The sequence below is a fragment of the Argentina anserina genome, chromosome 7 (assembly GCF_933775445.1).
Source record: "Argentina anserina chromosome 7, drPotAnse1.1, whole genome shotgun sequence".
In the NCBI taxonomy this organism is placed as follows: domain Eukaryota; kingdom Viridiplantae; phylum Streptophyta; class Magnoliopsida; order Rosales; family Rosaceae; genus Argentina; species Argentina anserina.
This window is the reverse complement of record NC_065878.1, coordinates 20,933,741-20,950,207: the sequence shown is the minus strand read 5'-3', so window position 1 is coordinate 20,950,207 and position 16,467 is coordinate 20,933,741. Positions and strand designations below refer to the sequence as shown.

General features: G+C 38.5%; 4 protein-coding genes across 5 annotated transcripts; 3 read left to right on the top strand and 1 right to left on the bottom strand.

The window, feature by feature from the left end:
* Nucleotides 1-1,844: 1,844 nt before the first annotated feature.
* On the top strand, nt 1,845-3,326 carry LOC126801707 (thioredoxin H9-like). Its single transcript, XM_050529148.1, has 5 exons — nt 1,845-1,981; nt 2,424-2,487; nt 2,569-2,694; nt 2,770-2,892; nt 3,022-3,326. Exons 2-5 carry the CDS (start codon nt 2,461-2,463, stop codon nt 3,172-3,174), a joined length of 429 nt encoding a protein of 142 aa, XP_050385105.1. The 5' UTR covers nt 1,845-1,981; nt 2,424-2,460; the 3' UTR covers nt 3,175-3,326.
* A 515-nt stretch (nt 3,327-3,841) lies between these two features.
* Nucleotides 3,842-5,927, top strand: LOC126801693 (low affinity inorganic phosphate transporter 8-like). Its single transcript, XM_050529125.1, is given in 3 exon segments — nt 3,842-3,905; nt 3,908-3,972; nt 3,974-5,927. Coding segments are annotated over 3 exon segments (1,833 nt in total). The 3' UTR covers nt 5,678-5,927.
* A 463-nt stretch (nt 5,928-6,390) lies between these two features.
* LOC126801703 (methylesterase 17) lies at nt 6,391-8,914 on the bottom strand. Its single transcript, XM_050529139.1, has 4 exons — nt 8,595-8,914; nt 8,368-8,508; nt 7,381-7,515; nt 6,391-6,785 (listed from the first exon to the last, which is right to left on the bottom strand). Exons 1-4 carry the CDS (start codon nt 8,868-8,870, stop codon nt 6,483-6,485), a joined length of 855 nt encoding a protein of 284 aa, XP_050385096.1. The 5' UTR covers nt 8,871-8,914; the 3' UTR covers nt 6,391-6,482.
* A 3,563-nt stretch (nt 8,915-12,477) lies between these two features.
* On the top strand, nt 12,478-16,319 carry LOC126801694 (protein NETWORKED 4B-like). Of its 2 annotated transcripts, XM_050529127.1 has the most exons (4): nt 12,478-12,626; nt 13,556-13,665; nt 13,794-13,984; nt 14,183-16,318. In XM_050529127.1, exons 2-4 carry the CDS (start codon nt 13,572-13,574, stop codon nt 15,278-15,280), a joined length of 1,383 nt encoding a protein of 460 aa, XP_050385084.1. In that variant the 5' UTR covers nt 12,478-12,626; nt 13,556-13,571; the 3' UTR covers nt 15,281-16,318. The 2 variants fall into 2 exon arrangements, with proteins under 2 accessions (XP_050385084.1, XP_050385083.1); XM_050529126.1 differs by having other exon boundaries at nt 13,794-16,319.
* The last annotated feature ends 148 nt before the right edge of the window (nt 16,320-16,467 follow it).

The window sequence follows — 16,467 nt, the reverse complement described above, 5'->3', positions numbered from 1 at the left end:
GACCCAAGTGTATTGGTAAGTGGACTCAAGTCCACCCAGTTCTCACGGCCAAAAAAAATTCCTAATGTTAAATATATAAAAACCATCTAAACTATTACACATAATCTAATAGAAGACTTCTAAAACCAATCGGTCAATACTAATTAAAGACTAAAGACTAAACACACTTTCTTCTCTAATATTGATCGCAACCACTGAGTCACACATGACCTTTAATGAAGAGGTCATACAAGAGTTTGACGTTTAATCGAACCGTATAATTAAATTTAGCAGTTTATTCTCTTTTATTGCATTTTAGGGGTAAAACTATTAGTAAATAACTCAAAAGTAACATACGACAATTTAGTTTACAAATAACTCAATACTTAATTTGATATAGCAAATAAGCACCAAAATTTACAAATAAGGACCAAATGATGACAAGTTGACACATGTCATAAAATATTTTACTTTTTAACCCATTTTTAACCCATAGTGTTTTGCTACCATCAATGAACGATTATAAAAACTAACTGATATTGTCAACTATAAAAATTAACTGCTACTGTCAAATTAAAAACCAGTTGTTACTGTCGACTTTGAAGACACCTGCTACTGTCGACTTGGAAGGTACATGCTACTGTCAATTATAAATCTAATTGTTACTGTCGACTTGGAAGGTACATGCTACTGTCAACTATAAATCTAACTGTTACTGTCGACTTGGAAGACACATGCTACTGTCGACTTGGAAGACACATGCTACTGTCGACTAAGAAACTAACTGCTATTGTGGTTTTTGGTGAGTAAAATTTGAAATTTCAAAATTTCTCAAAACATATGCAATATGGTACTTAAATGAAAGCCCATGACGTAAGGAACAACTTTATATATTGGCTCACCTCCAAATTGCCGGTGGTTTGGCCGGAAACTCAAATTTGCCAGAAAAAAAACTAAAAAATGAGAGATAAATTTGTTAAATATATGGGTGACATTTGGTAATTTTCACGAGGGTATTTTAGATATTTTTATATTAATTAATTAATTAGTTTTATTTTACTTATTCTTTGGACTTAGACTTATATCCTAATTTATATAAAAAATATGAAAAGTGAGTTTTTAATTAATTCAAATGTGGTCTAGTACTAATAAGTAATTTGCCCTAAAACTATATCCTCACATTTTCGGTGTATCTCTCCTTTCAACTTAATGAATTTCCTCCCAATGTTTTTTTGTCTATTGACAAATTCAATTCCACCCTGGATTTAAATCCTAGGTCCGCCACTAAGTCGAGCAACGCTCGAGTGAGTCGAGTCTTCTTGTTTGTGATGACTTGGCCATGGTAACTCCCGTGCCAGTGAGGAGGACGCTCACGACAACCTCTTTTATCTCTGTGGCCGGTTGTTGCCGAAGGAGGTGGTGGTTCCGGTCGGTATATATAATAAATATATGCTTTATGTTCATAGCTGGTATATGTACGTTCTTGAATAAGTGAGTGTAAGTTCGAATATACTATGTGGGCTGTCTCTATGTATCATGTTGGTGTTTCTGTCATAAAACTTGATCTATCCTTGAGGTGATAACGTGTAGGTACTAGGTATGTACGTAATGATTATCTTGACATGAGCCTATGTCTTCATTTGAATTGAAAATGATTGAAATCCTTGTAGGTTTCGACGATTTAAGAACATCTTTGCTGTTGAGAACCAAGTTTTAGCACTAATTACAACTCATACTTTCTTTTTTAGTACTATTTCTGTTGAAAAACTTATGGGAAAAAGAAAAGGCCAAAAGAATTTACACTAATTACACTTTCTATCATGACAAGCCACTGAAGCCAGTCATTTTTCTTACATATTTTTCCATATATCTTGAATCAGCGTTCAGTATAGTTCTTAAAATATTTCATTTATCTTCCATCCCCAGATTCTTGGCCGGGACTATTCTTTCCTGGTTGAGTTCTTGGGTTAATCACCATGAAGGATTATTCCAATTGTGAAAGGTAAATGTTCTCTTCAATTTGAACATTCTCAAATTTAATCATCTAATTTTCAGATCGATCGACATACTTATTGTGTTCCCCCTCCCTTAATGTCTCTTTTCAATATTTTCGATTCTTACTTTGATGAGATTTTTTTTATGAGAACTATCATTTTTTGATGTGAAAAATACTATATATACAATTATATTAAGGTCATCTTCCACATCGCAAGTTACTGTGGATTGTTCGTGAATTAGAATACCTTGTGGTAGTGGTATGATCGAAATTGAGGGCATTATATATGTTGCAAGAGGACTTTTTGTGGGGGGATCTTATTCATTGCTATGCAGAGTGCTAAAATGTTTGTGTTTCTGATCCCGCCTACAATGTAAACCAAGCGAAAAAAGGCATATTTTGGTTGCCTCACTCACCGGGGTTTGTTTCTTTCTATTTGATTTGTTAGATGTTAACCTTCATCGGGTCTGGCTGTGCACACTCAGATGGGAACTTCTTGTTCTTCTTGTATGGTAAGCATCTTTTAACATACAGATCAGAATAGAATGATAGTTTGCTGCATGCACCATCTGACGATTATTTGATTCTTGCAGTTTTGTGGAGATAATAGTGATAAGGATCTACATGATGTTCGTGGAGCCGGTGGAAATGTGCACTTTATAAGGACCATGGATCGTTGGGAGGCAATGTTGTCTGACGCAATCAAGGAAGACAAACTTGTAAGTTTATAGGGTTCTCATCAGAAATTCCACATGCCTAACTTTTGCCTGATACTTTCACGTACTGTCCTATAGGTTGTTGCAAATTTTGGTGCATCATGGTGTAATCCTTGTATAAGTATTGCACCGGCCTATGCTGAGCTTGCAGCTAACCATCCTTCAATCTTATTTCTAACCTTGGATGTCGATGACCTCGCTGTAAGTATAGGCTAAATGCTTATGCGAATTTCCTTATGTACTTGTTCTCTTGTTCAATAGAATGCACTAGTGCTATACATACATCTTGATGAATGAGGCACTTTTGTTTGTTTCTCGATCCGGGTGCAGGAGTTGAGCACTTCATGGGAAATAAAAGCCACTCCAACATTTGTTTTCCTCAAAAATGGAAGACAAATTGATACACTAGTTGGAGGAAACAAGCCAGCGCTCCAGAACAAGATAGCTGCTATGGCACAGTTAGCAACCATGTCTCGTAATTGACTCTTTTGTGATAACCAATATTTTTTCTATAGTTGCGATATTCTCAGGAAAACCAGTCGTGTTAACTGATGATGTTCTTAGTTTGCATAGTTATATGTATCGTCATGTCAGAGAATTATTTTGGGATCATAGATGGAGCAAAAGGCAATGGAAAAAACGAGGCAGCAGGAGCTGGAAGCAACTGAAATTTGCCGAGTAATTTCACATAATTAGCACAGATGTTCCGAGAGCCCAATATAGAGAGAGAACTCGACCAGATGAAAGTCGATAATTGATCAATTCAATCGGCAGGCGTAAAAGAAATAACAAATAGCCTGAAGACAAAATTCGATATCAATTTAGAGGATATCACTAAGAAACATGACGAAATGCAATTTCACAATCACATGCATGCATTTCTTGTTAACTATGCTTCCTCGACCTATGCATTTGTTCGACCTTGACAATTATATATATCGAAAAACCTAAATTGCATGCCTACTTTACAATCCATTATAAACAGCCAATACATAAATGCACTAATGCAGCATATATACAAATTCATGATTAATTAAGAAGAGGAAGAAACAGGAAGAGACAGAAAGAATGAGGTAACGTGATATTGAATATATATTGACAATTTGATATCGATGTTTACAAAGAGCATATCTTGACAAACTACTTAGCAATGATCTGCCGAAGTACCAACCAAATTAACCAGAAGAACCTCCGCCTCACATGCTTGTTAAATAGTACTCCATTTGTTAGCCAACACTTCCCTGCTCTTTGAGTCAGTCAAGATATCCTCAGAACAGCCCTACGTACTCCGGCCATGGCAGACGGAAGAGAGTCCGTCTTGACATCTCTTGACAATGCCAAGACACAACTCTACCATTACAAGGCAATTGTGATCGCTGGCATGGGATTCTTCACTGATGCTTATGACCTCTTCTGCATCACCGCCGTCACCAAACTCATAGGCCGCCTTTACTTCTACGATCCCTCTACTAACAAACCCGGTGTTCTGCCTCCAAATATCAACAATGCCATAACAGGTGTTGCTCTATTTGGAACCCTAGCGGGGCAACTCTTCTTTGGCTGGCTCGGAGACAAGCTCGGGAGGAAAAAAGTTTACGGAATCACCTTAGTCACTATGGTGGGTTGTGCTCTTGCCTCAGGCCTTTCCTTTGGCTCCAGTCCAAAAAGTGTAGTTGCAACTCTCTGCTTCTTCCGATTTTGGCTAGGATTCGGGATTGGAGGAGACTATCCCCTCTCGGCTGTCATCATGTCTGAATATGCCAGCACAAAAACCCGAGGAGGGTTTGTGGCCGCAGTGTTTGCAATGCAAGGAGTTGGCATATTGGTTGCTGGAGCTGTAGCCCTTGTTGTATCCAAGGCCTTCTTGCTAGCTTTCCCAGCTGACAATTTTGCATCCAACAATGTGCTATCCACTCAACCGGAAGGCGATTTTGTTTGGCGAATCGTGCTCATGTTCGGTGCAATCCCTGCAGCTCTGACCTTCTACTGGCGGCTGAAGATGCCCGAAACAGCGAGGTACACTGCCTTGGTTAAAGGAGACCATGACAAGGCTGCAGCTGACATGGCCAAAGTCCTCGAGAAACATATAGACAACGTCCCTATTAGTAACGGTGGAGAATCCAAAATCCCGAAAAAAGTCCTTGATCCTAGTTCCTCATACAGCCTCTTCTCAAGGGAATTTTTTGAAAAGCATGGCTTACATCTTGTTGGTACCACAAGCACATGGTTCTTACTAGACATTGCTTTCTATAGTCTTCAACTCACTCAAAAAGACATATACCCATCTATACACTTCTTGCCAAAATCCATAGAAATGAACGCTATAGAGGAAGTTTACTTGCTGTCCAAGTCAATGCTCTTAATCGCACTTGCGGCCACCGTCCCCGGATACTGGTTCACAGTCTTCCTCATCGACCGGATCGGCCGGTTTCCAATCCAACTCGGCGGCTTCATCCTCATGTCAATATTCATGGCCATTCTTGGATTTAAATACGAGAATATAAGGGGGAGTAATTGTCCTACCGGCTCAAGATTCGACTTCTGCGAAGGTCATCCCAAAGTATTCGCGGTGCTCTACGGCCTAACCTTGTTCTTTGCCAACTTCGGACCCAACAGCACCACATTCATTGTCCCAGCAGAGCTTTTCCCCGCGCGGTTCCGGTCCACATGCCACGGAATCTCCGCCGCTGCGGGAAAAGCCGGGGCGATCATCGGAGCGTTTGTGGTTCAGAGTTACGCGCAGGATGTTAAGGGTGTGAAGAAAGCGATAAAGGGGCTTGCTTTGGTCAATTTGCTTGGGGTGTTCTTCACGCTGTTGGTGCCAGAGACGATGGGCCGGTCCCTGGAGGAGATTTCAGGCGAGGATAGCGAGCTCGGAGGGAAAGGTGTCACCGCCGTTGTGGCAGATGACAAAGAGGTAAAGTCAGGGATTACTAATGGTGTTCAGGCAGAGAAAGCTCCACAAGCTGAAATGGAAATGGTTTGAATCTTTGGTTTGATTACAAAAGTGAATTTTAGCTACTTGTAATAAGAGATCATCGACCCAGTCCAGTACATGGATGAAATTGAAAGCATATAGTAATATGTATAGAAGTATGCATGCATGGTTTGATACATATTAATTACAGAAAATAAAAGTGATTGGAGCTTTGGCACGTTATTTGGTTCTAGCTATCTTCTAGTCCTTTTCTTCTTGTATGATGGTGTCGAGCTTGGTTACATATATGATGCACTGAAATCTGGAAGAAATATAATGTTGTACGTACGTAGTTGAACTTGTAAAAAGAAGTGGTCACTTAATTACAAGTTCTTTGTGTTACTTAATTATGGTTCAACCACAACAATATACAAAGTGTACGTTTTGGTATAAGTAGTACTTCCCTCAGTTCCCTGGGGAAATTTGGTCTACTATCATTGAATTTATCGAGAATAAGAACACTACGTACTGCAACATCAAACCAATTAAGTTTAGTTTCACCAATTTTTTTCACGAGGTGAATATATAGCACGTTTGTTAAACTTGAATTTTATGTTCGTCATCTTATGCTAAGTAGGTTTCTTAAGTACATATTACTCTCTTGAAAATGTCAAATCTCGTCATCGAATTAATTAGCGAAGCGAACAAATGGATGAATTATAAGGGTTTATGCATCTTAATTTCTTGTTTTTTATTATTTTAAGTGTCTCCCATTCCCTTGCCCTATAAGACTTTATATATTGATCGATCCCAGATTTCATAGAATAACAACAGTATAAACACCAAACGAAAACCAAAAAAAGAAGACCCACAATTAGATTATCTCCCGGCGAGAAGCCTCGGCAGCCTTTACAAGGAATCCCAAGAGCAGAAACGGCTGGGAGAAGAATGGACTGTGATCACTATCCAAAACATAGACTTCCGCCGGCGGCCACCTCTTCACCATCGAATCTTGCTGCGCCGGTTTCACCACATGATCATGCAACGTCTTCACGTAGACGCGTGGTACTTTGTTAAGCACAGCATTGTCATGGTCATTGGCTTCTTCCTTAAACTTGGCTGTCGTTATAGCCAGGAGCGGTCCTGGTCTCAAAAGCATGGCAGCTAATGTCGAATCCTACATAGATACCAGTCAGGAAATCACTATCATATCGTATCGTATCGTTCCGACCAAACTGCATGTGAAAATTTGCGTACGGGGTTGATGTTGACCACCCAATAACTACAGAGAACAATGCACGGGAGTGCAAAGTGAATGATATCAATGCAACCCTGTGGTGGTGGGTAACTGCAAATGGGTCAGTATATATGCGCACGCAGTGGTCGACCCACCATTTCCCAAATTGTATGGATCAAAAGAAAGCTCTCCCAAGATATATACTATTCGAAAGGGTAATGTGTTTGATGAAAAGCTTGAGAGAATTCGAGGTTTAATTTTGATAATTATCGAGTAATTTAGGATATATATATATATATATATATATATCTACATTCGCAAAATATATTTCTATATTTTGGATTGTTTTACGAGAAAAACATAGTATGCGCTACTAAACAAGAAATTTCAATAATGAGGAAAAATCGTGTTGTTATGACATTGTGTCAATACTAAGTGAGTTTAGTGAAAGATTAATATGCGATATGAGTGGGATCCAACAAAATAGAGATATAAGAAATTGTACTATGTAGTGATCGAATCGAAGTGAACTAACCTCTAGAGGACTCATTTGATATATGATCTTGCGTTGGAATTCTTTCCTGACAATTCCGCTTGTTGGTGGTTGATTGGCTCCTAAACCAAATCCTAACTCGTAGACATCACCAAATTCGGATAAATCCGGCACCCCCTGTTTGAAATGAACACGAATTGGTCAAAAATTTGGTAAATCCAATCAAGATTATATGATAATTAACTTAATTTGCTAGTGATAGTATTATAATTGTCCCACGCCCCACGCCCCACGCCCCACGCCCCACTTCAATAATTGGGAGCCTACATTGTATTATTATTCAACTGATAGGGTACGGGAGGTACTTTTCTTCATGGAAGCTAGCCGCTCAAATGTGACGTTGGTTTATAATTAGCTCCTTTCTAATGGACAATAAACAAGGTGAAAAGCTTACGTCCCCATTTGCTGGGTTCTCGAACAACTTGAACGCCAAACGTGCCGACCAGATTCGAGAGAATAAGAGCTATCCAGATTTTCAAATCATTCAACTTCGGATTGCTCTATATGTTCAAACTGAAAATTTAAGGTATTTCAGGATCATTTAGTAATAAATCCGAAATTCATCAACTTATTATTAATTTAGTTATGGATCAGGATTATATATATCAGGCACGTTTTGTAAAGTAAATATTGTCACATCTTTATTCGAAAGGGATGATAATTAAGCCGGCCAAGTGGTAATTATGGACAAGAAAGCATTAGGATTTAGGATTAAGCCGGCCTAACAACCGTTATCCTAGTGAAGACAGTTGGCAGCCATCTTAGTCTGCAATTCACACATATACGCCATTACCAATATTGGGATCTTAGGAAACTTCAAACTTCAAACTCCAAAACACCTTTCCTAATCCCAGTCAATTATCAAGTCGAAGCCAGCTAGCTATCCATGCATGGGAATGAAGCAATTCCAATGAAACAGAACAACTAATGAAAAAACGTAGAAGCAGTTTCAAGAAATAAACACGTTACGTCTTTGAGATCTTCCTCAGTAGTGTAGCCATGCTTGAGCATCGTCGCCGCCACATAAATAGCCAGCCGGATCTTCTTCGGAAACTTCAGCGTCGCCAGTGTCACGCTCAACCCTCCGGCGCTGTGCCCGACCAGCACAACCTGCAAATCAGAAGAATTAATCTCATTTCAATCCATAAACTCAAACAAAAACAATTTTTAATTCCTAACTGATTAATTAAGCAAACCTGTTCGTGTTCGGGAAGAGAAGAGAAGAAGTCAAGTAGTGGCTTGTTGTAGTCTGCGAAAGAGAGAACGGAATTCACGTCAGTGGGGTCAATTCCGGCGCTCTTCAGATCAACCGTGGAGACTTTGTGGCCGGAATTCTCCATGAGACACCGGATTTTGTACCAGCACCAAGCCCCTCCACTGATACCATGCACTAGCACAAAGTGAGTACCAGGATTACTTGTAGCACTCTTCAAACTAACCTCCTCTGTCATTTTGGTAATCTCCTCCAACATCTCTACCTCTTCTATTTCCCACAAACCCTTCTCATTCTTTCTTCTTCTTTCTTCTAAGTTCTAACTACTGGTTTATATACACACAGTGACACAGACATGCAGTAGTGGAATGTAGTTTATTTCTATGGAAATGCGTATAATCAAGTATGGAAGGTTGAAAATACATTTATTCAAATATGGAAGGATAATGGTGGCAGGTTTGTGAGGTAATCCACCAGAAGAATAAACAGTTTTGAATTATTAGGTGCATGTAGGAACAATTGAGCTCGTTTTATTGGCCAGTGAATTTGTGTTGGGTCAAGTAACACGCCACTTGGCGCCATATTGGGTCGCTTTCACCAGAGTTTTCGTGTGTTGGACTCATATATTAGGACCGTGTAGGATTATAATAGCAAGGGCAATCCTAACAAGAAGGGGTCTTTGGAAATGGGGATTTTGTCAGAGATAACTTTTGTATTTCTGTTCCAGATTTTTGATATAAATATATCATTTATGATATTTATTTGCTCACTTGAAAGTTGAAATTTTTGTTTGATACACAGACAATCAGACATTGCAGGCCAGCAATATCCTTTCATTTTTCTACTTCATTTGTGCATGATGATGTATTCAACTAATCTGGATATTTTGACAGAATTCAGCGACAAATTAAGAACTGTGTTAGTCTTTGATTATTATCAACTTTGTATCCTTTTGAAATTTTCTGTATTGACAGCTTTTATTTCGTTTTGGCATACACCACTAGGATTAATTAATATAACAAATTTCAACTATAGATCGAAAGCAGTCTCACAAGTCACAACTCAGGTAAGTTGAAAATCATGACTCACAGTCTCACACAACCTACAACATTTCAATTGGTAATGTCTGATGAACGTTTATTTTCACTCCTGTCTACTAATTAAGTAATTGAACTCCACTCCAATAAGCGAGAACTATACTTGGAAGGTAATAATTATAGGCGAATCAAATTACCAAGTCACAAACTATGAATTTTCTCAATGTTTACCGAAAAAGTTGAAGTTACACAACTTTCTAACATTCTTTCATTATAAATACATCAATGAATCACACTTTCCATTCACAATCTACCAAAATAAAATTCAGTAACACATAAGTACTTGGAGTTATTAAGCATCCCAATACCCTCCATAGAGTAACTGTCATAAATATCTCATCAGGTCGGCAGGTTAATGACCTGAGGTAGCAAATAGTAATAATGACCCAGTTGGAGCAAAGAGCCTCCAGGAAGCAAGGAAAAGATTTATTTCTAGTGAAAATCACTGCAAGAGGAGAAGTGGGAAGGAAAAGATTGGCTAAATGAGGCTGAAAGGTAAACAAAGAATCATGATTGAGCAATTACAAGGTCTGCTGTTGTTCTTTTAAAAAAGTTGACACCACAATGAGTCACTGAATAAATTTCCCACTGAATAGAAGAAAGTCCATTATTGGGAATGGAGCTTGTCTAGCTCTGAGCAGGTGATGTGAGCTTTCTCTTATTATGACTTTGAGTAATTGTGAGTGGAGAGGTAGGAGAAGACATACTCTTGTTTGGGCAATAGACATATTTACTGTATGTGTGGTCTCTAACTCTATTCACATGCTTCCACATAAATAATCCTCTTGTTAATAATGGAGTTTTGAACTCAGTATCCTTCTTCAAATGCTTCAATGCCAGAAGTGCTGGTAAAATCAATTTGAAAGAGCTAGTCGGTTGTGGCTTGGAAGTTTCTTTTTGATATGATATTTGCCTGTAAATTGTCCCTTTCTTATTAGAACCTGGCAAATACTAAATGCCATTTTGCAGTTTTCTAGTTGGCAATTAATACTAGCTAGTTGGTACCAAGTCCAATTCCATGTTTGAGTAATCTAATGTTATTGTCAATCAATTAATACTGTAGAATGAAAATGCGGGACTAATATATCCATGTATTTAATTATTTGTTAATTTACAATAAGAGATACGGCAATTAGCTACGTACGTGTAGAGGAGATCTCAATTCTCTTATACTAACCTTTGAGCTTGCTAATTAGTTAGAAGTACATTGAATTGAGTATATATGTAACTATGTATCTGTTACATTGGGGGAAGAAATTCAATCTGTTTTTTTCATTTCCCAAGCAAATGTTCCATTATATGTCTCTCCATACCAAACAAAGTTCTTGTCCCTCATAATCATCTGCTGAAGCTAAGTGATTTGCCTAGCTAGCCTTTCCACTGTAAAATGGATCTTAACTAGAATTCCTAGTCTGAGGTTAATAAAAGTCAACCCCATAATAATTGTTTACCAAACATAGTCAACTCTATCTTCCACCATGTCTAAAGTTAATCATTCAGCTATATAATTGCCATTACGCACAGTAGAAAGTAGAGATAGTTGGAGATAGTTAGGAAATTGGGTTAAGCTAATTAGAATTAAAGGTTAAATGAAACACAGTATCATACATCCATTCATAAGAAGCCGAATAATTTCAAGTACAGTGATACGTACCGCATAATGGTTTGGTTTAATTGATTTCTAAGATCAACCTAGCTCGTGTGCGTATTTCAGAGAATAAACTAATCGTTCGCTTCGAAATTTTAGTAGCTAAGGGCATCCATCTATTTTGAGGCATCTGCATATGAAATAAGACTAGCCTGCTGTTCTTTCTCGCACAGAAAGTTCTTGTATATAAAGAAAACTAATGAAGTGCAGTATTGCATGCGTTAGCGTTACTGTGAAGCTGGATGATAGATTGATATATCATAGTTTATTGTTGTACCCCAAAAGTTTCTTATGAATAAAGAGAAGAGAAAGAAGTGGCGAGTCCACGTTTGGTTGTCTACTACGAGTGCTTGACAGTGCTCGATATCTTGAATTGCTCCAACCTGCAAAAGATGCAAATCCTCGATCCATCGTCTGGTCCATCCTTGCTATGTATAGTAAATCAATAATGTTGATCAGAAACTTTGAAATTGATCGATAAATGATCCATGCATGGTCTTGCTTCGGGCACGAAACTTAATTACGATGAAAACGAAAGGTAGGTCAGAGTCTCAAATATGTGAATGCCATAAGATTTGCGAGGGCACACTTTCTATAGGAGTCGTAAGAAAGAAACCATCTCAATTCTTTAAGACAAATGAAAAAAAATATAACAATTATATGATTCGTATTCATCATAAAAGACATCATTTACGGTGTTAATACGGTTCTAGAATTTAAAAGTCATTTATCATATACGACGTACGTCATGCTCTATATACTTAGACCAATCATATGATTTTCGTGAGGGGAGCATCAAATTCATCGAGTCTAAATCTGAAGTGAAGTATCATTTTGGATAATTTTCTCTATTTTCCATATTATCCTATATTTGCGAATTGTAACGCTTTCCCGCCATAGCCCTCGGTCGCTCCGCTGTGCCGGCCCCGCCTCGAATGCCTCATTGGCCCCACTTCTCAGTTCTTCATTATTGAAAGACCCCCTCAAATTACCAAACCACCCACACATCTATTCCCACTGTTAACTTCAACGCGAAGCCAAGCTGGAGGGCATTATAGTCACACAGAGCTTTAAATTTCGAGCCTTTCTCTCTCAGACGCTAGCTGCTTGTCTCGAATCTCGTGCCCCCCAAAATTTTGAATTTTGAAAAAAGCGGATTGTAGCTTTAAAAAGCCGCTTCTTCCATCCACAAAAGCCGAAAGCTTAAAATCAAAACCCTATCTCTTACAGCGGGCCAGTGCAGAATCGAGAAGCCAACCACTCTGATTTGGTATGTAGCTCCTCAATTCCATCAGGTCTTGATTTTTCTTTTGCTTTTATCGGATTTGGAAATTCGCTCGTAGATCTCGGTTTGTTTTTGCTTAATTTCTTGTTAATTTTTGTGGATTTAGCTGCTTATTTTGTGGCTTTGGCTTTGAATCTGATTCTCGGTGTTCATGGGTCTTCGTCTGCTAAGTGGAATTAGGAGTGGTTTAATCTCAGATCGTGAATTTTTGTTGGAACTATTAAAATTTCAGAGGCTTTTTGAGTTGTTAAGTGAGTAGATTAGGAGAAAGCTGAATACTGATAGTGAAAAAAGCATGGGTTTTTTATTTTAGCTTGAAATGATGACACTTTACTTATGAGTGTGAATGTACAATTTTATGGTTTAGTGCTTTAAAATTTAGGTGTAAAGATGAGTTCTTTACTAAAATTGCTTGATTGAGAGTGAAATTAGATGTCTTGTAAATTGGTGAACTAGTAGAACTTGATTGGTTGATGTGGGAATCTCCCAAGAATGTCTAGTTTTGTGGGGGGATGTTGCTTTCGTGTTTTCGATGAAGACAGTTGTTTATTCTTGCAGAATTGCCTTGTATCAGATTGGTGTGTTGTTTGCCTTCGTGTAAAATCATAGGTGTATTGAATACTGGAGTCAGGAAAGTCCTTGTTCTTTAACTGGTACTTGTTTTAGATAAAGTTGTTTCCTTTCGTGTTAGTGTGAGGCTTATGTGGTGTTCTTTAAGCGAATGCTTAAGCTGGCCTCAAACAGTTGTTTTTCATTCTTGCCTTTACTTTCTTCTATTGTTGTGCTCATATAAATTATTGATATGTTAGTTGTTGGAGTCGGTGAAAATGTTGTTCTTTAGCCGCTACTTGTATCCGAGAAATTTGCTTCTTTTTGTATTGAGGCTTATGTGGTGTTCTTTACGTCATTTGCAGTCTGTAATCGGTTGATATGGGGACATCAGATTTGAACAAGTCAGATTCATGTGAGCAGGACAACAATGTGATTCAAGATGTTTCTATATTGCTGGTAGAAAATCTTGAAGGTACATACATCTTTTAATCCATTTCTTTCTGTTGTTATATCTTTTGTAGATTACTTACTCAGATTGTTTCAGACTAATAAATATGTGATGAGCTGTTATAATAATGTTTTAAATGTTTTTTCTTACAGATATGGACCAAAGAATTAAGCAAATGGTTAAGCTGATAAAGGAAGGTGGTGCTTCTTCGCTTAAAAGTGTTGCAAAAGATTCTCCTGAAAAACCAGAATTGATTGAGGAATTTCAGCGATTGTATCGATCATTGGCTGGGTGCTATGGTCACTTGACAAAAGAAGAACATATGCAGACTCCTGATGGAAAGGTGGGTTTGCACAAGTCTGGCAATCAGGTCGTTAATCTAGATATGTCACCAAGCTCAGGTGGCTCTAGTCCTGTTCTTTCTTTAAAGAAAGACACCGATTCATCTTCATCATCATCATTGGATGCTGAGTCAGAATCTCTGAACTCATCTCCCAGCAATTACTTGATTCCACCTCTGAACATGGACTTTGACTCGCAGGGATGGGATAGGATCATTGAACTAGAGGACGAACTTTCCAGCCTGAAAGAGAAGCTCCAGACAAGGGACGCTGATCTTGAACTGGAGAAAAGACATGTATCAAATCTGCAAAACCAGATAGCTGAGTTGGAGAGTCGTGCATCAGAAACAGATAATGACGTTGGTAGATTGGTGAGAGAGTTGGAAGTAATTACAACAAGGCTCAAATGTTCAGATGAGGACAATGCACAATTGAAGCAGGAGATTACTGAGAGAGTGTCTGAAGGTGTTAAAGAATTGCAAGGTCATCTTCAAGTGGCTGAGGAAGATATAGCCATGTTGGAAGCTCAACTTGACTCGGAGAGGAAGCGTGTTTTGGAGCTGCAGGAGAGGATTGTTAAGTACAATGCTGATGTGGTTAGCCGCGATCTTGAGTTGATGGAATTGAAGAGTGCATTGCATGATGCACAGGAACATTTCTCTCTGGAGAAAGCAGACCTGCAGTTTCATATTTCTGGTTTGTCAGAGAATCAAACAATCTTGGAGACCAAACTTGAAGAATTGGAGGGGAAGAACAAGAATCTAGAAGATGAAATAAGGCAACACCAAACTGATAAGATAAAGCTGGAAAAGATGCGCGTTGCACAAGAGATAGTTTTGCAAGGTGAAATAAGTTGGTTGAAGGTGGAACTAGCTGAGCGAGGAAAACATGTGGAAGCTGTGAATAAGGACTTTGACAAATTCAAACTGAAATATGATATGCTAATGGCAGAAAAAGATGAGCTCAATGCTAGGGTTCAGACACTTGTGGCAAATGTGAGTTGCCGTGACGATCAAATTAGGGAAATGGAAGGACATCTACATCGGTTACATACAGAACATGAGGATCTGATTGCTGGGTCTGAAAGTGCGCACAAGTTAGTAGATGAACTGAAGTTGAGAGTGGAGGAGTTGCAGGAAGAAGTTAACAGGCAGAGAGTAGTGATATCAGATGGGGCTGAGGAGAAAAGAGAAGCTATACGACAATTATGTTTCTCACTAGAGCATTATAGGAGCGGTTACAAAGAACTTCACCAAGCATTTAAAGGGCACAAGTGGCAAGCAGTTGCAGCTACATAAAATCAGCTTCTTCTATAAAGTGGTCTAGTATGTGTTTCCCAGGCTCACTCATTTCTTGCATGATGTAATGTGTTTTTTGTTATTATGATAGAACTTTGGCTCAGTGCCTTAGTTCTTGAGTTTGGATACTTATTGCATGTTTTGTTTAGGGTTGTGTCAATTCAGATCTCATATTATGTCGCTGCTTAGGTAATTTTGATACCATATGTTGCGGTTATTCTCGATATTGTGCATGTCAAAAATCGAGAGTGGCATATACAAGCCCATTCCTATGTTGCTGCTTAGGTAATGTTTCTACAAGTCCATACCTTTTGTATTTGAATCTTGTTCTCCTATATCCTGAATTGAAGAATAAGTGCATATCAACATTCGTGTGCATACTAGTGTGTTTACTGCTGTAATCGGTCTTCCTTGAAATAGAAATTAGACTACATCTGCCAATGTTCTAGGCATTTTGACATTTTCTTTTTCAAATTAGAAGGTCCTCTATCAGTTCTTGAGCCACAGCTTCAGTCATTTGGGAAATACCTTCTTTTTTCTCTTCGATTTGGCATCACATTTGACTCGGTCATGGTCTGATAAAACTCGGGTAGTCTTGATACTTAATCCCCACGCTAACGCCACAAATCTGTAACCTTGACCAGGTCCTCGATTTCTTTGCATCATACAACCCAAGCAAAAACGTTCTATACAGAACAAGGGAAACGCATTTGATTTGATTACTTCATATCACACATGCCTTGTCTCCTGGACCCTTCTTCACGCGATTAGGGAGCCCCCAAAACCCCCAAAAAGCCAAACGCCAAAGCTTTTCAGCTTGCTGTTAGGAGCATCTTCCACAATGATTATGTCCAGCGTGCTTCTTCTATATAAAGAGATAAATATCACAAACATTGCTTAGTTTCCAAGAAAGACTGCAAGCAAAGACTGGGAAATTAGTACAAGGAATAAAGAAGAGGAATAGGGAAAGAGAAAATGGGGAAGATACCATACAATCATACATGTCTGACTTTGACTTGGTAGCTGAGCAGAATGAACTGTACTGTTTTTTTTTGGTAATGAGAATGAACTGTACTTGAGTGGATTGAAATTTCTGTAATCTCCCCGGAAATGTTATTGATTTGCGTCACGACATTGAAAACAGGTCGTCATCTGCCAATCCAGGTCGTTTTCCGGGCAGAAGTACC